The sequence below is a fragment of the Monodon monoceros genome, unplaced genomic scaffold (genome assembly GCF_005190385.1).
Source record: "Monodon monoceros isolate NGI ecotype Baffin Bay Population unplaced genomic scaffold, NGI_Narwhal_1 Super_Scaffold_6, whole genome shotgun sequence".
NCBI classification, from domain to species: Eukaryota; Metazoa; Chordata; class Mammalia; order Artiodactyla; family Monodontidae; genus Monodon; species Monodon monoceros.
Window position 1 is genome coordinate 23,924,350 of NW_021703783.1, and position 24,081 is coordinate 23,948,430.

The window sequence follows — 24,081 nt, forward strand, 5'->3', positions numbered from 1 at the left end:
CAATAATCAAGAACATCCCAACAAAGAAAAGCCTAGGACCAGATGGCTTCACTAGTGAATTTTACTAAACATTTAAACAAGAATTCTTCTCAAAGTCTACCCAAAAACTGGAGGAGGAAATACTCCAAAACTCATTTTATGAGGTCAGCATTACCCTCATACTAAAGCCAGAAAAGAACACTACAAAAAAAGATAAATTAGGCCCATATCCCTAATGAACATAGATGTAAAAACCCCCAAAATACTAGCATACTGAATTCAACAGTATATTAAATGGATCAATCACCATAATCAAGTGGGATTTATTACAGTGATGCAAGGGTGGTTCAACATATGCAAGTCAATAAATGTGAAAGTTAAAATCGTATCATCATCTCAATAGTACAAAAAGCATTTGACAAAATGCAACATTCTTGCATGATTAAGAACTCTCAACAACTTGGGTGTAAATAAAACATACCTCAACATAAAAAAGGCCATATATAACAAACCCACAGCGGACACTCTACTCAACAGTGAAAGGTTGAAAGCTGTTCCTCTAAGAGTAGGAATAACACAAAGGTGCTCACCCTTACCAGGCCTATTCAATATAGTCTGAAAGTCCTAGCCAGAGCAATCAGGCAAGAAAGTCTTTTTATACAGAAAGTCTTAAAGGCTCCACCAAAAAACTGTTAGAACTTATCAATGAATACAGTAAAGTTTCAGGATACAAAATATAAAAGTCAGCTGTGTCTCTATACACCAACAAAACACACACACACACACATATATAAAAATCCCACGTACAGTAGCATCAAAAGAATAAAATACTTTGGAATAAATTTAACCAAGGAGGTAAAAGGTCTCTATACTGAAAACTATGACTTTGATGAAAAAATTAAAGACACAAAGAAATGGAAAGATATCCCATATTCATGAATTTGAAGAATTAATATTGTTAAAATGTCCACACTACTCAAAACAGCTATAGATTCAATGCAGTCCATATCAAAATTTCAATGGCATTTTTCACAGAAATAGAGAAAAACAATCCTAAAATTCACATGGAACCACAAAGACCCTCGCATAGTCAAAACAATCCTGAGAAAGAACAAAGCTGGAGGCATCACACTTCCTGATTTCAAAATGTATTACAAATTTATAGTAATCAACACAGTATGGTACTGGCATAAAAACAGACACACAGACCAATGAGACAGAATTGTGAGCCCAGAAAAAACCCCCATTTATATAGTTAACTAATATTTGAAAAAGGAGCAAAGAATACTCAATGGGGTAAAACTAGTTTCTTCAATAATGGTGTTGGGAAAACTGAATAACCACATGCAGAGGAATAAAATTGAACCCCTATTTTACACCACAAAAATTAACTTGAAATAGATTAAAGACTTAAACATAAGACCCCAAATGGCAGGACTTCTAGAAGAAAACATAGGGAAAAGCTCCTTTTTTTTTTTTTTTTTTTTTTTAGCGGTACGCGGGCCTCTCACTGTTGTGGCCTCTCCCACTGCGGCGCACAGACTCCGGACACACAGGCTCAGCGGCCATGGCTCACGGGCCCAGCCGCTCCACGGCATGTGGGATCCTCCCAGACCCGGGCACGAACCCACGTCCCCTGCATCGGCAGGCGGACTCTCAATCACTGCGCCACCAGGGAAGCCCGAAAAGCTCCTTTGACTTTGTTTTTGGCAACAGTTGTTTTGGATATGAAACCAAAAGCACAAGCAACAGGGCCAAAAATCAGTAAGTGGGACTACATCAAGCTAAAAGGCTTCTGCACATCAGAAGAAACAATCAACAAAATGAAAACGCAACCCATGGAATGGGAGAAAATATTTTCAAACCATATATCTGATAGGCGGTTAGCATCCAAAATTATAGAACTCATACAAATCAATAACAAAAAAAATGCAATTTATAAATAGGCAGAGGATCTGAATAGACATTTTACCAAAGAAGATATACAGATGGCCAACAGGTACACGAAAATGTGCTCAACATCACGAGAATGCAAATCAAAATCACAATGAGATATCACCTCATACCTGTTTGATCAGCTATCATCAAAAAGACAAGAAATAAACAGTGTTTACAAAGATGTGGAAAAAATGAGAATCCTTTTGCACCATTGGTGGGAATATAAATTGGTATATCACTGTGGAAAATAGAATTAAAAATAGAACTACCATATGATACGGCAATCCCTGTTCTGGGTATATAGCCAAAGGAAATAAAAATAGGCTACTGAAGAGGTATCTGCACCCCCATGTTTACTGCAGCTTTATTCACATTAGCCAAGATATGGAAACAACCTATTTTTCTGTCAAAGGATGAATGGATAAAGAAGATGTATGGAGTATATGTGTGTGTGTATTTTTTATATGTGTGTGTGTGTGTGTCTATATGTATATTTGTTTACTTATTTGTTTATTTATTCAGCCATGAGAATACTGAATACTAAAATGGAATATTATTCAGCCATGAGAAAGGAGGAGATCCTATCATTTGCGACAACATAGATAATCCTTGAGAACAATATGTTAAGTGAAAAGTCAGACAGTGAAAGACAATTACTGTATGATATCACATATACCTGAGACCTGAAAAATGGGAAGATGCTGGTCAAAGGGTGTAAACTTCCAGCTGTAAGATTAACAGGTTCTGGGGATCTAATGTACAGCATGGTGACTGTAGTTAACAATACTGTATTGCTTACTTGAAAGCTGCTAAGAGAGTAGATCATAAGTGTTCTCAGCACAAGAAAGAAATGATAATTATGTGAGGTGATGAAGGTGTTAACTAACCCTACTATGGTAAGCATTTCACAATACCAAAGTGTATGAAAATCATCACATTGTACATTTTAAATTTATAAAATTTTATATGTCAATTATATCTCAATAAAACTGAAAAAAAAACAAGCTTTAAAACATAGGATTTGCATTCTTTTAAGATAGCCTTTCTGGTTTTTTATCAGGGCTTTTTTTTTTTTTTTTTTTTTTGACACAAGTGTACTTAGGACCAAACTAAACCTTTAATTTAATTGTCTTCTTATAAAATAAACTGAGCTGATAACATATTTGAGATAAGTGTTTATTTTATATGGAGAATTTCACAGGAGAAATCCTGAACTGGGAATAGGAGACCGATTCCTTAATCTGTAATGTAGAACAATTAACATTTTCTCTGGGCCTAATTTTTTTCCCACATAATTTAAGATTATACTTAGGAGGCCCTTCCAGTTTGAAAATAGTCTGATTTGTCAAATCAGGTGTTTTTTTATTCACTCATTCATTCAGTACGAACACATACACAATATAGAATTTTTCAGTTAATTACAAACATTTTGTGATACAGAAGGAGCCTGTCTAATTTATCTTTTATGGTCAGCACTTATTACAGGGCCTCGCACATGGTAAATCTTCAAGAAACAAATGGTACCTACTGATTATTTTAAAAATTATTCAGTGCCTACTGTGAGCCAGGCATTCTGGAAAAGAATATAAACAAATTAGATGGTGATAATAGCCATAAAGGAAATACTCAGAGTGAAAAGTTGAGAACAATGGTAGCTGTGTGTATGCTTACACGTGCATGTATATATTTGTAGTTTCAATAACATTTGAGCTCGTACATGAAAAATAAGGAGGTGGATTTTCAAAAACCTGGAGGAATAGCGTTTTAATGCAGAATTAATATCTGGGCTAAGGCCCCAACTTAGAGAAGGATGTGGCAAGTTTGAGGTCAGAAGGCAATCGATGTGGCTGAAAAATAGTAAGCAAGAGGAGAGAAATAAGAACTAGAATGGAAAAGTCAGCAAGAACAGAACATGTATCACTCTGTGAAGACAAAGATCAATGGTAGGTCAAAGAACTTGAGATTAAAAAAAAATCTAAAATTTGTTGTGAGCAAAGAACCACAGGATTCTACACTGTGTATCTGAAACTGCCATGTCTCTGCATTCCAACATTCTGATGTTCACCTTCCTGGATGAGAAATTACATTAGCAGGTCCATTACCCCTGAGTATGCACAGGAGGGTAAAAACCCTTTTTTGGGGTAAAAACCAATTACCTGATAGAAATATTAGAGTCTGTCTCATCAAAGCAAGTTTCTGAAGTCACCCTTTTAGTAATTCAGTATTCTTTATAAAAGAAAGCTACCCACATCTAGTCAGAATCTCTCGTATTTTCCTTTCTTTGTAGTGGCTGTAAATTTGGTCACACTGCAGCGAAAGTGACAGCTGGATGTAGCTGAAATAAATATAGGTACCAACCGAGATTATGGTATTTGGGTCACCTCTGACATGGACCTATTTGCTCTCTTGATAGATTAAGCTCTTCCCTTAATGTTACATGCTGTTAAACATGACAGAGACAGCAGAGCCGTTTGTAATTTTCTTGATGTGAAAAAGAAAGAAAACCATCCCTCAAAAGGGGGAGAATGAACACATTAATTCAGAGCACTTTTCTATTGGATTTTTATAATATAACAGTAATGTCCTCTAGCAGATGGTGTGAGTGCCCTTCCCATATTCCTCGGACCTTCCAGTCTATGCCGGCTGTGTGCCTGAGGGCCCTTGCCCTGTCCACCACAGCCATAAGGCCGCTCAGACTGTGGGAGATGCTCCCCTGTAGCCTTCCAACCGTGACTCTGGGGAAGCTCCCTCACCCCTCCAAGGGGAGGGGATAAATATACTGCGTGTGTTTTGCATCACTGCCAGAGTTTCGCTGCAGGATTCAGCTCAGTCCCTCCCTGTGGTAGTTGGCTTCATAGCACATTAATAGCACATCAATAGATGGGCTGCCTTCCCTTCCCTGTACCACCTCCTCACATTTCTACCAGTGATATTTGTACTTTCTGAGCAGACTGTTGCCCTTGAATCCTCCTCTCAGAGTCTGCTTCTGAAGAATGCAAATTACAATATGCAACATAAAACATAATTTGGGTAGTGCTTGACACAAGGAAAGGGTTTAACTACACTCAATTTATATTCAATGTTAAGAGGGGACCTCCTTCCTTCTCTCCTCATTTTTGCCTATGGAAAGACTTCTATCCAGATTAAAGCCCAGTTTTCTCCCCATAGAGGTGGTATCCATTGGTTTCTGTTTCTTCGTGGCCAGGGGGGTGGGGGGAGCGTTTGTGGGGAGGCAGGGGAGGACTATCAAAAAGCTGCAACTCAAGATTCATTCTTTCTTCCCTCTCTACTCTAGACCAATATGAAATGATACAACAATCTGGAGAAGTGTGTCTGCTCTACAGACCCCAACTTTCCCTTAGGCAGGCTGCCTCAAGTCCAGACTAGGTGTTCAAGGTGGCCTGCTTAGTGTTGGAAACACTTTTTGGTTGCATACCTAAGGCATATTCCTCAGTCGGCTTTGTGGATATTAAAGCTGGTGTTTTGTAATCCTTTTGCCCGTATCCTGTCTTTTTCCTAGCTGATTCTGAACTTGCCAATAGCATGCTTGTCCAACTGACGTGTGAATACATCTGCACAGCTTCGTGCCTCTAGGATATCACTAAAATTAAACTACTGCTTTGTGATTTGTCTTCCGCTGCATATGAAAACCATTTTTTCAAAGGTTCTCATTTTCGTCATGATTATTTTATTTTATTCTGTGATTGAAAATTAAGTGTGAGTACCCAGGAGTTTAGTAATAATTTGAAACAATAAAACTCTTAAGGCATAAGTAGGATACACTAATTTATAATCCGTATTTGCTCGTTCCCCTTTTACCAAAGCTTTAAGCATATCTGAACACATCTTCCCACCTGCAGACCAGTTCAGTGGTGTTGCCCTCTCCTACCTTCTCAAGGGCTCCTCTGTGTACCCACTTCCCCTCTGATTGATGGCTGCTTCTGTCTCTCTGCCATCTCAGCAAGTTTGGACTAAGTAATTCACTCTTCCTGTTGTCCTACTGGCTTTCGAGTAGGGGTGTGGCATGATGCTGCAGGCACAGGCCAAGATGCTTGTCTGTGGCTTTGAGAGTAGATTCTTCCTGTCTAAGGAGAATCTCCAACAGATGACAACTTCCTGTCTTCCCCTCTGCAAAATTAGAATCCTCTCACCTGACCCACATCTTTCCCTCCAGACGCTGCAAAGCCAGCACAGATCATCTTCTCTGTAATCCCTCCTGGATGGGCAGAATAGTAAGTGCGTTCGCAGACCTCTCTTTCTACCACGAGCACTTGAATCTGCTGTAAGCGACTCGCTAGGCCACCATCTAAGAAATAGATTCAGAAAGAGAGCTTGATAATGAAGTAAGCAACAAGTGGTGTTAAAGAAATATATTTAAGTTCAGACTTGCTCTACACCGACACAGCTGCCATCATTCAGTTTTGCCTAAGCTGATGCAGAATTCTGAATCCAAACACAGTGTTTTGTGCAGGACATCTTTATTTCCAGATGTGACATCTTGGTGAAGAAAATCCATTGGCAGGAGAAACAAGATCAGAAACACTTTTTTTCTAGCTTAATTCTGATTTAAATTTTAGTGTTTCATAATGAGGTGGATAGACCTAGAGTCTGTCATGCAGAGTGAAGTAAGTCAGAAAGAGAAAGACAAATACCGTATGCTAACACATATATATGGAATTTAAGAAAAAAAATGTCATGAAGAACCTAGGGGTAAGACAGGAATAAAGACACAGACCTACTGGAGAACGGACTTGAGGATATGGGGAGGGGGAATGGTGAGCTGTGACAAAGCGAGAGAGAGGCATGGACATATATACACTACCAAACGTAAGGTAGATAGCTAGTGGGAAGCAGCCGCATAGCACAGGGAGATCAGCTCGGTGCTGTGTGACCGCCTGGAGGGCTGGGATAGGGAGGGTGGGAGGGAGGGAGATGCAAGAGGGAAGAGATATGGGAACATATGTATATGTATAACTGATTCACTTTGTTATAAAGCAGAAACTAACACACCATTGTAAAGCAATTATACCCCAATAAAGACGTTAAAAATATTTTTAGTGTTTCAAATATTGCTATTAAGAATTCAGAAAGAGAAATTCAGTAAGATATGAATTGGTGTCACAGATAATTTATATTATAAATATATATGTTTATATATTTTTACAGGTACAGTTGACCCTTGAACAACACAGGTTTGAACTGCACGGGTCCACTTATACTCAGATATTTTTCAATAGTAAATACTGCAGTACTACACGGTTTGTGGTATGTAGGGCTGACTATAAATGACACTTGAGTTAACCCCCGCATTGTTCAAAGGTCAACTGTAAATATTTTACGTAAACATATTATAACTACATAACAATAATATATTTATATGATTTCCAATTGTAACAGGGAAGAGCCAAATCAGACTACATGTTGGATCTGTTTCTTTTACTTTAACCTTTGCTTTCTGCAGCTTTTGTTCACTGAAATGATACTGTCTGTACATAATGGCCTGCCTCGGGGAACCCTGCCCCTCTGCCTGAATGTTAAAACGAAGTGCCTTTGTTCGGGGGAGCATCTGGACTCTGCCCACCTGTGGATGGCTACAAGAAAGAAATTAACACATCCCCTCCCCGAGGCTGGCCATTCCAGGTGATATTTGCAAAACTTATGGCCATTTTACTTTACTTCCTCATCTCCTCCCCCTCTCTGTGCTATAAAAGAAACTGGCCAAACCTCGTAAGATGGCTTTTCAGAGACACTAGTCTGCTGTCTTCTTGGTCTGCGGGCTTTTCGAATAAAGTATTCCTTGCCTCAATGCCTCATTTCGAATAAAGTATTCCTTGCCTCAATGCCTCATCTCTGATTCGTTGGACTGTCGTGTGGCGAGCAGAGTGAGCTTGGACTTGGTAGCACTCATATAAAACAAAACCATATTTCTCTTGTTCCTTTATTATCACTGAGGCCTAATCTCAGCTCTAATTTAAGATGACACTGATGATGAACACTAAAGAATTTCTTCTCCCACCTGGCCCTCAGGCAGGTCTATGTTAACACGTGTTCTGCGTGACTTATTCTATCACTTTAGATTTATGACTAATTAAAAAAAGGTAAGTTCAGTATTTGATAGCCCTATAGCTTTTGGAAAAAAATTAATAAAAATTACTTTACATTTATGTAAATAGTATCTTATATTTTATTTATATTTACATTTATGTAAATAGTTCCTTAATATATTTATAAAGCTTTTTACTCTAAGCTATTAATACTCACAACAACATTGTGAGGTGGGCTGTCACACTAATCTCACACATGAAAAAGCCAGAGCTCTGAAGATTTAATCACACAGCACCTATGGGGCAGAACTAGGACCTAGCCTAGGTCCGACTCTAAATCTTATTTTTTTTAATGTAGTAATCTAATACATAGATAATTTAATGTATTTAAAATCCTCTTTTCAGGGACCATACCTAACAATGTTGCTTATTATCATGTCTCAAAATTGAGAACTTGTTTTCTCTCTGAGACTAAAAGACTGAATTCACCTTTTATAAAACTGTAACCACCTCCATCATCTGGTGGTCATGGAGTTGGTGAAGGTTGAAGATGTTAAAGAACAGGTACATTTATTCAAGGGCTTTGAGGCCAGTGAGTCAATAAAAATTTACTGAGTGTTTCCTCTATGCTAGGTAGATGCTGAGTCCTGGGGAGAGAGCAGTAAATTAGGCAGAGATCTGCCTTCAAGAGGCTCCCGCTCTAAGGGGTGGGATGTAGAAAATGATTCCGTAAAATATGTCAAGTCCGTTTATGTGCAAGGAAATGATAAAACCAGGTTGTGCAGAGTGAAGGAAGGACAGTCCTGCTGCAAGAAAGGGGTCTGAGAAGATTTGAGTTGAGGATGGAGTAATGAGGAGGGGCTGTGAGAAGACTGGAATAGGAGTACTCCGGGGCCAAGGAAACAAAGCACAGAGCTTGAGAAAGAAAGAAGACACAGGTCAGCCAACAAGGGGACAAAGGAGGAGCTGAGGCTGGAGAAGTATGGGGAGGTCCAATGCAGAGCCTTCAATGCTGGGCTAGGAGTTCAGATTGTATTCCAAATGTAACAAATAAGCCATTCAAGGTTTATCAGCTGAGCCACACTGATTTTAAATCCCACTTTTGATATTTATTAGCCATGGAATTTTAGCAAATTACTTAGACTTCAGGGCCATAATCTCCTCATTTGCAGAATGGGAGGATAAAATCTCCTCATATGGTGGTTGTGAAGATTTTGGGAAAATGCATTTTGGCTGCAGGTAGCACAGTAAGCTGAGAACATGAATACTGTATGAGGTCAAAGATATCTCACCTCCTTTAAGCTCACAGACTTTATCATTATTTTTTTTTAAATTGAAGTATATTTAATTTACAATGTTGTGTTAGTTCCTGGTGTATAGCAAAGTGATTCAGTTATATATATATATTCTTTTTCATTATAGTTTATATATAAACTATATATAGTTTATATATAAATTTTTCCATTATAGTTTATTACAACATATTGAATTTAGTTCCCTGTGCTATACAGTAGGACCTTGTTGTTTATCTATTTTATATATAGTGATGTATATATGTTAATCCCAAACTCTTAATTTATCCTCCCCACCCCCTTTCCCCTTTGGTAACCATAAGTTTGTCTTCTACATCTGCAAGCTCACAGACTTTAAATGACATATAAACAGAAGGAAAATATAAAAGAAAATAACTTTATACAGTGAAAAGAAGCAGGACACAAACATCAACCCATTCAGATCTTTCAGTATTTCACTGTGGCTTTAAGAACTCTAGAATCTAGCCCAGGGGTCATCAAACCCCAGCCAACAGGCCAATTTCATGCCAGGCCCTAACCGAAGCCTATTTATTACATCCCCAAGCCTATTTATTACAATCCATGAACTAATTATGATTTGTACATTTTTAAATGGTTGAAAGGAAAATCCAAAAAAGAATAACATTTTGTGACAAGATTATTGTATAAAATTTAAGACTCATGGACAAGTTCTGTTGGAATACAGCCACATCCATTCTATAACATATGGTCCATGGCTGCTTGGTGCTACAATGGCAGATTTGAATAGCTGTGACAGAGACCACATGGCTTACAAGGCACAAAATACTTCTATCTGGCCTTTCACAGATCTAGCCTACCTATGATTAAGTCACCCTGATGGAAAAATATAAAACAGCTCATTCTCTAATTTGATGAGCTTTACAGCTACATAAAACATGGTTTCAATGTTTCAGAAGGAAGAAGGGCTAAAGCAGATACTACTTGATATCATTTCCATGACACATTCTCAAAACTCTCAACCAGTAGTGATGTTTACGCAAAAGTAAAATGTTTACCTTCACTAACACTTCCCCATCCAGTCACAACACAGATCTCAGAGGAAAACAGAGGCTCCGTGCTGTGTGGGAGACACACTGGCCTCACCACTGAGTTGAACTCCAGAGCAGAGCTCAGCTGTATTAGGGCGATGTCAGAGTCAAAGGTCAGTCTGTCAAAGTCTTCGTGCACCACAATGTGTTTTGCCCTTCTCACCTGTATTGTTAGCAAGCAAGAGATTACAAGGCAAAGTCAATGAGTTGAACAACTTCCTTGTATACTGGTCCAAAATAATCTTAAATCTCTGCATTTCCACACATCAGTAATGAAGATGACTTTGTACTAAATTAAAAAGGGCAATCTCTGTTAATAATTTACAGGAGTCCATGCACCGCTTTCTGAGGACTGGTGGTCCTGGAAAAACCAGACTATGGTGGACCTGTGTACATGGACCTGAATTTGCACTTCCTGACTCACCTCACCTAATTTTCAGATTAAATGTGATCTTAAATGGTATCTTTAAATGTTAGTATAAATGATAAGTATACGAGGGCATTAGGGGATTAATAACTACATGTTTTAGCTAAATGTATTCCCTGGCATGTGAAAATTTAGGCAGAATAACCATTAAAACCATTTCTCACCTGCTCAGTTGGTTCCTTCAAGGTTCTGTCATGGTCTCCAGCAACAATGGTCCACAAGAGTGGATTATTTTTCCTGGAGAGAGAAGAACAACAAAAGTTTGTCATGAAAACACATTTTTCACCATTTGGTCTAACCCCTTCTGGCCCTACCAACATGCACTGTTCAGTTCAGTCAGGGGCCACCCACTACCCTGTCTGGCACCTTTGTGTAACCAGCAATGCTACACTCTGCCTCCTGACCTACCTGAGGACAAGTTCCTAATTGTGTATCTTGCCCCCTTCTTTTGGCCATAAAATGTCTTTGGAGCCCTTATCAAATATCACCAAAGACTATTTTTAAGTTAAGAAGGAAAAAAGAAAAGTTAGAGCTCATTTTAATTTCATAGTGATATTAGGAATGCATGAAAAAAATTACCTTCATAATGAGGTAGATTCTGGTCCATGTTTTACTGTTAAAAGTATCCAAACATTATATTACAGGAACCAGAATTGATGAAACTCAGGTTAATAAAGATTTGTCAATTCAAAAATAGGTAAAATTCACGTATAGTGTTAGAGGTCAGGGCACTGATTCCTTTTAGAGGGGTGATTATTGGGAGAGCCTCGAGGGGGGCCCCTATTTGTTTCTTGACCTGGGTGCTGGTTACATGGGTGTTTGCTTTGTGTAAATTCCTCTAACTGTACTAAAGATTTGCACACATTTGACATACTTCAAAAAGATGTTTAAAAATTTAAATGTACATCCATTAATTTGCCACATCAAGATCTCCAGGGCTCCCCTGGTGGCACAGTGGTTAAGAATCCACCTGCCAATGCAGGGGACATGGGTTTGAGCCCTGGTCCAGGAAGATCCCACATGCCGCGGAGCAACTAAGCTTGTGCTCCACAACTACTGAGCCTGCGCTCTAGAGCCCGCGAGCCACAACTGCTGAAGCCCACGTACCTAGAGCCTGTGCTCCACAACAAGAGAAGCCACCACAATGAGAAGCCCGCGTGCTGCAACGAAAAGTAGCCCCTGCTCACCGCAACTAGAGAAAGCCTGCGTGCAGCAATGAAGACCCAATGCAGCCAAAAATAAATAAATAAATTTTAAAAAAAGATCTTCAGTTGAAAAAATACCCAAGTAAAGAGTCTCTCAATTGCCAGAAGTACACGGTCACTTCAGCTTGGAGATTAAGTTTTCGTTTTTCAAAACTGTTTCTTCAGTAAAATTTATTGAAATTATTTTTCAATACACTTTATTCAAAGGAGATGCTTCTTAATACACATAGGCATCTTCTCTCTAGTCATAACCATGCTCATTTCAATTTCCTGCATGATGAGTCTGACTCATTCATGTGTTTCAATGTGCCTCTATTAAGGGAACTAACTTAGGTAAAGTGCCTGGCAAGTACTCTACAGATGGCAAAGACTCCATAATGGTAGCCATTTATTATTATCATTGTTCTTATCTGTCAGCACTCTAATGGAAGGATCAACTTTATTCTCAAAGTCACCCTCTAAATCATTACTAACTTATTTCTTAAAGCTGTTACCAAGCTGTTGTCCTAGAATCATACCCCTGCCCTTGCCTTGAAAGGAAACCAATTGCTCGTATCTAAGTCTCAGGAGGAAGCTGCAAAGAGAAAACAAGAACTGGTTAGACCCAACTAGGCTCAAGATGGCAGAAGATTTGACTTCCACGAGACCTTGGACCTCATTATATGCTCATTGTAATACAATAGCTAAATGATGTACCCACCAGCACCATGACAGTTAATGGTTGCCATGACAACACTGGAAAAGCCCATACAAGAACTGAAAAGGAGTGCTGCATCAGTTCCAGGTCCAAACCACACCCTTGTTCTCTGATAAGTCATGAATATTCCTCCCACTCTTTCCAATTCCCTCCATTTTACTTCGACCCTCCTATATATATGGTGTCTCCACCAGAATTGGGTTAAGAAGTTGAATTTCGAACTAAATTCCCACTTCTCCATTCTTCTGCCATTGAACAAAGCTTCTGCTGTCCCAGTCTCAGCATTGGTTTCATGATTGGCTGTGTGAATCCGAGTGGAAAAAGAACCTCCCTGGCTGAGACAAGGGGTGTCCCGGCATGTGTCCACGTGACCAATTTGATGACAAATTCATTCTACCTTTTTATACAGAAAATAGTGTCCACAATACAAAGAAATAATAAACATCATGGTAGAGTTGACAATGTAGCTCACAATCTCTAGTGAAGAAATTGTGCACAGTCATCAAATATCCTTTTATTTGGTAGAGAACACTGTAAAAAGTATATGACAACATACACTTTATAAAGCAACAAAGCTTGAGATTTCTCCAATATGGGACAATAGCTGAAGGTATCAATTTATGAATTTCTCTAGCCTTTCTTCCCACTTGCCCATGATCAAGCTTCATTTCTTGCATCCTTATGGCCCCATCCCCAACGCAACAATGGGACATGTATCACTTACTGCAACAGGAGAAGAAAGAATAACTGCTAAGTTACAGAAAGGGGCTGAAATTGAAAAAACCGCTGATTTAGGTTTGAGACAGAAAGATTCCAACGCACAATTGCAAAGTGAGTTTAGTGCCCTAAAGTAAGTTAAAAATCCCACATGATCACGAAGACCAGAGTGGAGTCAGCAAAATAAGAACACACCAGGTTTTTCCTAAGGATAGAACAACATTACCCAGGAACTTGTTAGAAATACAGACTCTCCGGCCCCACACCAGACTTTAAGTCAGAAACCCTCCAGGCAATTCTGATGTTTGCTAAAGTTTGAGAACTAATACTAAGGGTAACCAGTGCCAGGGACAGTAGTATATGGGAGGTGATACAGTGTTGCTGTCAGTCGTCCTTATTGTCTTTGGAACACTACCCAGCAATGCCAGCCAGCCTGGCACCTGGTGACCTTCAGCAAAAATGATGTCTATCTCAGCTCCCAGATTTTGCACACTTCCTCAACTGGCTCATCCCACATGGCAAACCTGCCTTCTCAGTGGATTTGGATACGCAGAAGCCCCCTTCTATGGAGGATGGAGCCCTGGATGTGTATAAGATTGATGAAGCTGAGGCAGGGAGAAGCAAGTCCTTGAAGGAATCAGCTGAAGAGTTCCCTAAAGGCAAGGCATGAAGGGAACATACTACCTCGGTTATACCAACATATCAAACACTTCTGGGGTAAAGATCTATATAGTTCAAGCTTCAAAAAGATATTTTTCTGGTCAAGTAAGTTAGGCAACTATGAAAAGTTAAAAAATGAGGTGCACAGACATTTTTCATATCAGTATAAATACAAGGCACAATGTTTTGTGCAAAAAATTATAAAATACTACAAAGTACATTTAATGTGCATAAACATTAATGGAAAATCAGATAATTAAAACATTTTAATATTGATTACTTCCAGAGAGGCGGAATGGATTAGTGAAATGGAGAAGGTAGTTTAGATTTTACCTGATAACTTTATTTAACTGCCTTTTAAAACAAACATTATTACTATTTTAATGAAATTTTACAAAGAAACCAAGAAGGTTCACTAATGATATTGGACACAAGTTCTTTTTGTGGTTAACTTAAATGGTTCACAAACATTTTTAGCTGACTCTGTTTATTAATCTCAATTGACTCATCAAGTTGAATATTCTACCTTGTGAAGAATGGTTTGCTGTGGTTGGTATCTTGCTGCAAGGAGTCATGGTCCATGACATTAATTCAGGAACAGACTAAACTATTTGACAAGGGAGTCTGCCAAAGCTTCTGCTGTGCCTCTGGTATCAATACTAATAGCTGTTTTCTCCAATGCATTAATTTTCACTAATTAGTCAGCTATAACTGAGGTTTTTCCATGGTACATAAAAATGCACTTTGATAGAATTCTTATAAAATGGCTTCTCCAAGGGCAGAAGGTGTTAGAATGAACCATGTGGTTACTGGATTGAGTTGGAAATACTCGCATGAACTCATGTTTACTTTAATATAGGTACAGATAGATAAATATGTTTATATAAGTGAGTTAGTATGCATACTTACATTTTCTAGCTCTTTCAGCTAAGAGGGCCTAGAAACAATAGCCCCCTAGTAGCAAGCAGGGTGCTCAGCACCCAGATCTTGACTTCTCATGCCATTCTCCAATAAAATGAACCAGGGCTCATGGGAGAAATGGCTGTTTCTAGGACTGAGAGGGGAATACATAAGATGAACCTGGAGCATCCTGTAGTGTCACAAAGGATGGGGAAATATCAAAAAGACAAGAAGCCACTCTGAAAGAACTCACAGTAGTCAAAGCTGGAACAATTTGAGCAACAAAATAAATATACAGTATTTATAAAAATAAATATTTTCAAGTCCGCACCGATATAAATACATGATTTAATAAATAAAAGGAAGAGAAGAGGTAAATCTCCCATACAGAAGAATTTCAAATAATTTTTGTAGGAAGCTATGCACTCAAGAAGGTGGAGCTCAATGCCCAACTGTTTGAGTGTGGGCTACCCTTAGCCACTTGCTTCCAAAGAGTAGGTAAGGATGGGGGGAAGATGCACCTTTACAGTGGAGACACCTGGTAAACACTGCCCGGGCCAGTGATGGAGGTTAACGTCATCATTGAGAAGTCATGTTGACAGCTTGTACCCTTGATATGATGTGATAAGAAGAGCATGTTGCCTCTGTGTTCCTCCTCCCCCAAATCCATAATCCCAGTAAAACCGTGAGAAAAACATCAGACGAACTCAAACTGAGGTACATTCTACAAAATACCAGATGAGTACTCCTAAATACTGTCCAGGTCATCAAAAACAAGGAAAGTCAGTGAGACTCAGAGCCAAGAGGAGGTGAAGGAGACAGGACAACTAAATGGACCTTGGTGTCCTGAATGGCAGAGGGAACAGCAACTACACAGACCTTGAGAAAGGAACAAGCACAGCATGTTTGAGGAAGGGGGTGGGTCCACCGGGGACAAGCAGGGGAGGGGTCAAGATGGAGTCAGGGACAGGGAAGTGTTCTGGACCTTGGCTGTACATTGGAATCATCTGGAGAGTATTTATTTATTTTGAAGTATAGTTGATTTACAATGTTGTGTAAATTTCTGCTGTACAGCAAAGTGATTCAGTTATATATATATATATATGTACATTTTTAAAAAATATTCTTTTCCATTATGGTTTATCATAGGATATTGAATATAGTTCTCTCTGCTGTACAGTAGGACCTTGTTGTTTATCCTCGGGAGTATTTAAATATACAGTGTCCAGAACCAACCCACAAGTGATTGCCTTAACTAGTCTGGACTGAAAATGAATTAATTACAGTTACACACATTCACATGATTTAATCTATATATGTTATAAAGATAAAAGCAAATCACAGAATATAAACTATAGTTCTTTTACATTAATATCAAAACCAGGAAAAACAAGGCGATATACTGGTTTTAGGGATTCATAGATGTTAAAACGAAAAAAAAAAAAAGCAAAGGAATTATGAACACAAAATTTAGCATAGTGTTTACCTCTTTGGGAGGGGCACTAAGGGGTTTTGAAAGGAAAGTGTAAAGATCCTTCTTACACTAGGTAGTAGGGACACAAATATACATTTACTAACTATTCTTTAGATTACATATGTATATTATGTACAGTTTTTCATATCATGGCATAGTTTACAATTTAAAAACATGGAAAGTTCAGTGATCAAGGTGTGGATTATCCTACTGTGCTCTCCACTGCCGTGAACCATACTTTAAAAGGAACAACGCTAAACCGATCCAGGATAAGGTACATTGCATGGTGAGGCCTCTGGAATTACAAACAATAGAACAATGAGCATTTAGCTTAAGGATTAAGTTAAGGGCAATGTGAGAGGGCTCTTGAAGTATAGGAAGGGCTGTTGTGTGATAAAAGAAAGAGATTGAGTTCTTGTTTTCTGGAACTGCAGTAAATTTAGATCAATAAGTTTCTGCTACAGAGAAGCAGACTTGGGCTTAACATAATCAGAGATCCCTATAAATGGGATGAACAATTTCAAGATTTGATTTGCTTTTTCCTCACTGACATTGTTTAAATAGAGGCTAGGTGGACCTGGGGCAGAAACACTGAAAGGAAGAGTCATGCTTTAGAATTAGCCTGGATGATTTGAGAAGTTAGACAATTTTACGTATGTCCCAGGTATGGTGCATAAGTACATTAGTAAAATATCACCAGTCTCACTCACGATTGCACACAATGGGCTGCAGTCAGAATCCAAACAGAGCTGATGATGGCACCTCCACACTGCTGATTGCCTAGGAACCTCAAACCCACCTGCCACGGCCAGCAGTGGGGGCAGGCTTCTTCCCCTCCTGCAGTTCTCCTGGAAAGCCACTGGGGACTAAATGGAGGGATGCCACAGACACCTGCAGCAAAGGAGATCAAACTAATGACCCATCCAACTGAGATAATTAAGAACACACTCCTCCCCCAATGGCTTGCCATAGCCAGCAGTAATAATTCCCAAATACCAGATGAGTTTCATGAAGATATAGATTCCTAAGACCCATCTCTGTAGAATCTGACTTTAAAAGCTTGCCTAGGTGACTCTGCTAAGCAATCAGGTTTTTAGGTACTGGCCTAAAAAATTATATTTATTCATTCATTTAACAAATATTTATTTAGTGTTTGGTGTTGCCAGGCACTGTTCTAGACATTGGTGACATATCAATGAACAGCATACTGTAGACAAAAATCCTGGCCCTTATGGAACTTACATTCTAGTAGGAAAATTCTGTTTATTAGCAAAGGATACAAGGTTCTTTATTATACATCCTTGTTTAATCTCTCTTTCTCATTGTATAAAACCATTTACCAATCCCCAAACATACCAAATTGGCTCAGACATCCAAATGGTGTTCTCTTGTCTGGAATACTGCTGTGACTCAGATCAAGTACTATCTTCTCCATGAAGTCTTCTCTGACTCCCCCATAAGAGGCAGACAATTTCCCCTCTTTATAGCTCCCTGTACAACTTTCTATTGATATTAAAACCCATCAACTAGAACATATGAAATACATGCATACAGGGCAATGAAAGTTCATAATATTTAACCAGAGACTTAAGATTATAATGAAGTTAAGAGTTGCAAGTGTGTTAAAAAAATGAAAACAAAAAAGTTTTGTTTTCATCCTTTGCCCCCAAATGCAAAATCATATTAAACACAGAATTTAGGAAGATATTTTAAGTTTGCATACGAATAAATGAGGACAAGGAATGCTCTCTGTACCTCTTTTTTCCTGTCATAAAGCTTATTTCTTCTTCCCTCTATTTATAAGTCTATACTCAAACTCAAACAGGGTTCTGGAAATTTCACGGGCTTAAATATAAAACTCATTCTTGCTCACTGTGAAGCTATATCAATGCAAGATGAGGCTTCTGTAAAGAGACATCTAGTTAAAGAAGAAAGGAAATTAAACAGATAAGAATCACATGGTCATCAGCTCACCATATGGAATATCTTTTGTAGAAGATACAGCATTGGTTTTGGAAGATGATGTTGATCCAATTTTGTTTAAAGAATCTGCAGAGGAAAAAAAATATTAATTGAAAATATTTAGAGTAGCCTATAGTAGCTGACCTTACTTGCTTACATGGTCAATCATAGAACTGCTCTTAAGTTGATCTAACTACTACTATCTTTCAAATGTTATGCCAGATCCCATACATGTGATTTGGTCGTATATCTCTTAATATCCCTGTTGTACCCTTTTAAGCATTTCTTCCTTCCTTGGCTCCATGAAATTACTCTCCTGGTTTTTAAAAAATATATCTATGGTCATCTTTTCCCAATCTCAGTCTTTATTTCAGGATCCTATTCTTCATTCTGAAAGATATTCCACGAAAGGACTGTTCATAGCCCTATTTTTATTCATTTACATATATATGACTTCCAAATGTCCATCTTCGATCTAAATCTCCTTCCTGAATTCTGGATCTAGGACTGCTAGATTTAGGACTAGTTCTAGGGCTGCTGGATACCTCCATCTGAATCTCCCACAAGCTCATAAAAATCCACATATCTCAAATGGAATCAATTGATTTTAACAGTCAAGATGCTCTTGTTATGTTTCTCTGTATCATTTAATGACTCCACAATCCATGCAGCCACTCAAGCTAGAATCCTGGAAATCATGCTGGAATTTTTCTTCTTCATATATCTCCTTCCCCACAATATAACTAATCAAGCAATGTCAGAATAAATTCTTACCATGATTTCCTCACTACTCTCCTTGTGAGTGAGCTCACCCCTGACCTCTAATGCCATCTTCTACATTACCACTAAGGTTTGAATTCTGGCTCCACCTTGTGCCAGCTATGCACCTTGGGGAAAGTTATTGAACTCCTAAGCCTCTGTTCCCTCATCTGTGAAAAGGGGAACAGTATACAAACCTCTTAGGTTTGTACTGAGGAATAAATGTAATAATACATGTGAAATGCTTAGTCCATACCTGGTACAGGGTGAGTAATCAATAAATGTTAACTAGATATGCTGTCACTGTGGTACTTAACATTTAATATCCTGTGTCCATCATGATCTAACTCTCACCTTTTTTATCATTCCCTCCAAAACTCCAACAAAATTGAGGTATTTGTAGCTTTCTGTACAACATCCATTCTCTTTCACATTAGGGTCTTTGTATATGATATTCCTTTTGTCTGAGTAAAGGCTACTTTATTTTCTAGAATGACTAGAATCATACTAATCCTTCAAAGCCCTCAAATATCCCCAAACAGAGCCAATCTCATTTCTGAGTTACACTCTCAAATCTGAATTATCTACTTTTCATATAAGGTGCTTGGAATCTTTTTTGATCATCTAGTGGACACAGTTTCTTGGCATCATCTGAAGTACTTCTTAAAGCACAGGTTCCAGGGCCCCATTCCACATCTACAGAATCAAAATCTTTGGGGGTGGGCCCAGGAATCTGCATTTTAATTTTGCTACCTAGGTGATTCAAGCACCCTAAATTTAGATAAACATGGTTAAATGATCTTCCCTATAACAATTTTCATAAGCAAAATATCACAATCATACAAGTGTTTATACTCACCTGAGGGTAAAACGCTGAATCTAGCCTTGAAGCGTTGGAAATTCTTTTCACCATCACTTTTAAAATGAATCACCATCATATTACCAGGACTGAATACCCGAGTGGCGTTCAAGATTTCACAAAGCTTGGCTGTAAAAGTTTTAGGGAACTTTGCTTTATAGTTACAAAAAATTAAAAATCAGAAAACAGAGGTAAAACATCATCCAATTACTTTTCTTCCAAAAGGTTTTGTTTTCTCCAACTTTGCTTTGTACCCTTCCATTTCATGTGGGAATCAAACACTAGTTTCAAGATAACAATGTACTATAATTTTATCTCGCAGGAAAAACTCTATAGATAGGGCAAGATTATCTGACTTTTAGTATGCATAGAAACCTCAGTTGACTGTTAATTTATAGACAATGAGAAGAAGTGAATTAAAGAAAATCCCAGGGGCTTCCCTGGCGCAGTGGTTGAGAGTCCGCCTGCCGATGCAGGGGATGCGGGTTCGTGTCCCGGTCCGGGAACAATATGCAGCGGAGCAGCTGGGCCCGTGAGCCATGGCCGCTGAGCCTGCGCATCCGGAGCCTGTGCTCCGCAACGGGAGAGGCCGCAGCAGTGAGAGACCCGCGTATCGCAAAAATAAATAAATAAAAGAAAAAAAAAAAAAAGAAAATCCCAAACTTGGTATTCCTCCTTCCAAACTGAGCATGGCTACACTTTATGTGATAGGTAACACATCTGAAATCTGCTTCACCTAAACCCCACTCTATATGGGTCCCGATCTGCTGCATCCGGGAATTGGGCTCCCTTCACCTGCCCTGACTATCCAAATAAACATTCCAAAGTTATCTATATTCCTGGTCTCCAACCCACACTACACCTAGCTGAGGGACACATAGTAGGTGTTAAGGATGTGGTAACATGGCCAGAACGGATAATTTTTCATACGCAGTAAATTGGTAGGTCAAAGCTGAAAGTATATTTGAAGAATTTAGTTCAAAATTTAACTTTTAGGGCTCACGTAGAAATTATAGCTTTGAATAATCTTTGAATAATCTTTTTTTGGTTACTTTTCTTGGACATAAAAATGAATATATCAGCAATTGAAGGGATTAATACAGAAAATAATGTTTAAAATTTTACCTTAAATCTCTGCCAAAAATTTACTCAGTGTTAACATTTTCTTTTTTCCCTGGGACCTCCTTTTCACCTTCCAAATATTCTGAAACATTCTTCAAATTTTGCATGTTTCTATTAAAAAACTTTACTGGTAAATCAGTTGAAGTGATAGATTTTAAAGCTAAAGTTTTATGGCATCATGAGTTTCCAGTATAAGAAATTCATATCCCCACTCTACCTCATGGTATCCAAGGAAGCCAGCCAATGCTCCAACTACTCTGGTTTGTCTCATACTTTTCAGATTAAATTTAAAGGACAGAATGTTACCACCCAACCCATGTTCCTCTTCAGGATCACCATAAATCACAACAGCATGAGTACCGTTTTGGTTAAATTCAATACTAACGTCTTCAAATGTCAGCTGTATAAATTATAAACATAACCAGAGAAGTGGTCAAAGAGAAGATACAAACTTTTAAAGTTTCCCTCTATATATTAAAGGGCCCTCAGTCACACCCTCATATTCCGTTGGTAGAAGGGTAAACAACTGCAGCCTCTTTGGAGGGCAATTACTACCAGATTTAAAGACACAAACCCTTTGACCCAGTGAGTCCACTTCTGGGAATTATATACATCCACATCGTCCAAAAACAGTGACACAGGAACGTACCAGCATTGCTGGCATGGGCAAAGACTGGCAACTCACTAGAAGTCTGTTAATAGGGAACTGGTGTAAGAAATTAAGGGAAATCACACAATATAATTTAATGCAGTTGTTGTAAAGAAGCCCTCTGGGCCTATCTAGAAAGATCCTTGAGATATTTTTAAGTAGAGAAAGCACTGCCAAGCAATATGAATATATACATGTTTGTAAATGCTCGGAATCTCTCTCTATGGATATTCCAGAAACTTATCAGTGTTTGATTTCAGGAAGTAGGATGGGAGTTAGATAAGTAGGAGACTTACTTTTTGTTTTAGTCTCTTTTAAACTGCTAAAACATTTTAAACTACATACAAAGATCCCCTTTTAGAGTTAAAAAAAGAGCAAATAGAAGATCTTAATCATTTGACAATTTAACAGTCCTGATGAGGCAAGTTCTGCTAAACACACACAGCTAATTTCTTGATGAAGTAAATGCCTCCTTAGTTGCTTGCCTTTATAGTGTGTTTCTCTGGAGCATGAATCAACCAGTGACACCCTACATTCCTGGGATACAGGTGAGGATAGCCAGCAGAGTGAATCATCCCTTCCACCACCAGCACAGCCCCACTCCCACATCCTGAACCTATGGAAGTGTTGCGGAAATCCTAGGTGAATAGCCAAAAGCATTCCCTCTTCTTCACCCTCATATCACAGAAAAACAGCAGGGAATTGCATGCCTGATTTAATACCTACCTGCTTCTGAGTTCTTCCGTATAGCAGTAAAGGTAAGCTCAAAGCTGCTGCCACTGTTGTCTGTATCAGAAAAAAAGGTAACTGTGGCCTCATTGGTCTCTGTCAGCAATGGTGAGGGTAATATATTTCCACAGACCTTACCTTAAAAGCGAAAGAAATTGAAACAAGATTACTGAAAAATGATGGAAACAAACTTAGACACGTGCTTTTCTGATACTACCTTCCATGAACTCTCTGTTCTAAATACACCAAAGTACACAGTAGTCCCTTTAATTCATTCTACACTCTGCTTCAATAATTTATACTCCATTTACTTCCTCATACCCAATCTCACATGTCCAAATTCTACTCATCCTTCAGGGTATAACTCAAAGTCCAGCTCTCCATAGACATTCCCTGACAACCAATGGAAACGAGAGCTTTGCTGAACCCCAAAGCACATATCCTACTCTACGTCATTTCCTACTTTGTGGTACACCTTTATTTACTTCACGAAACTGCAAGCTCAGTAGGGCAGAGACTGCTTTTACTCTGTATACATCCAGTACTTGGTATGATATCTGGTTTAATGATTGGTTTAAAGAATGATTACTGGGTAAAAAGGCCTAAAGCATGAAATCATTTAGTCAATAAATATTATAACCCTTAGCACAATACCTTGACTATAGCATTCTGTCAAATATTTCTGAAGAAATATTTATCCTAATCATTGCCCATATGGAGACCTACAGACCGAGGTCTATGCCAGCTCCAGAGACCTTCTATCACACTTAACACATAATATTTCAATTAAAGTAAATATATCAGTTATGCTTACATAGCTTGTAAGAGGTATTCAATAAAAGAAACGAAATGACATGAAATTACCTATTGTCATGAGAAAAAAGAACATTATAAAACAATGTAGAGTTCAGTGTGTACAGTTAATATGTATAGATAAATATACATCAAAATGTTAGCAACATTTACCTCTAGGTGGTAAGGTTATGAATGGTTTACATTTTCTTCCATATGCTTTCTGTCTGTACCAGATTTGGCAAACATGCACCCGCTTTTGTGGTAAGAAGGAAAAAACTGACATGGCCTTGAAAGGAAGTTTCTGACAATTGTGAGATCAATTTCGTTCAATACTGCTATTAAACTTGAGAAAGGAATCGATAAACCTCAGGAAATATGCTGGTCTTTGCTTCCACTCTTACCACACACACTCTTGGCCCCTTCAAAAGGGCACAGTTTGCAAGATGAAATAATTTCCCTGTGTGCAGAAATCTAATTTCAGATCCTTTAGCCCCTCTTTGGTTGTTTGGATACTCTAAAATGACAAATGAAAATAAATGTAGCATACTCACTAATAAGCACTCCACTGCTTGATTGTAAAGATACATAGTCATGGTCACATTCAACTTGATTTTCTATGTCTAAGCTTGTAAATTTTATTAGGATAATTTTATTTTCTGGTACCATTATTTTCCAGATACATAAGCTGCAGAGGAGAAAGTGAAGAAAGTATAATAAATGGCAGAGTCAAGTGTGACAAATAAGATCTAATATCTGAGGTTTAGCTCATAACTCAATACTAAAATTTTACAGGATATTAGAAG

General features: G+C 38.3%; 1 protein-coding gene across 1 annotated transcript in view; it reads right to left on the reverse strand.

The window, feature by feature from the left end:
* The window catches only part of OVCH1 (ovochymase 1), a 47,762-nt gene that overhangs the window by 14,245 nt on the left and 9,436 nt on the right, over positions 1 to 24,081 (reverse strand). Inside the window, exons 6-15 of the mRNA XM_029206697.1 lie at positions 23,830 to 23,963; positions 22,481 to 22,621; positions 22,240 to 22,370; positions 21,415 to 21,505; positions 19,984 to 20,112; positions 18,378 to 18,452; positions 17,114 to 17,294; positions 10,915 to 10,987; positions 10,291 to 10,486; positions 6,069 to 6,223 (exon numbers count right to left, since the gene is read on the reverse strand). Of these exons, the coding sequence (XP_029062530.1) occupies positions 6,069 to 6,223; positions 10,291 to 10,486; positions 10,915 to 10,987; positions 17,114 to 17,294; positions 18,378 to 18,452; positions 19,984 to 20,112; positions 21,415 to 21,505; positions 22,240 to 22,370; positions 22,481 to 22,621; positions 23,830 to 23,963 (1,306 nt within the window). The remainder of the gene's footprint in view (positions 1 to 6,068; positions 6,224 to 10,290; positions 10,487 to 10,914; positions 10,988 to 17,113; positions 17,295 to 18,377; positions 18,453 to 19,983; positions 20,113 to 21,414; positions 21,506 to 22,239; positions 22,371 to 22,480; positions 22,622 to 23,829; positions 23,964 to 24,081) is intronic.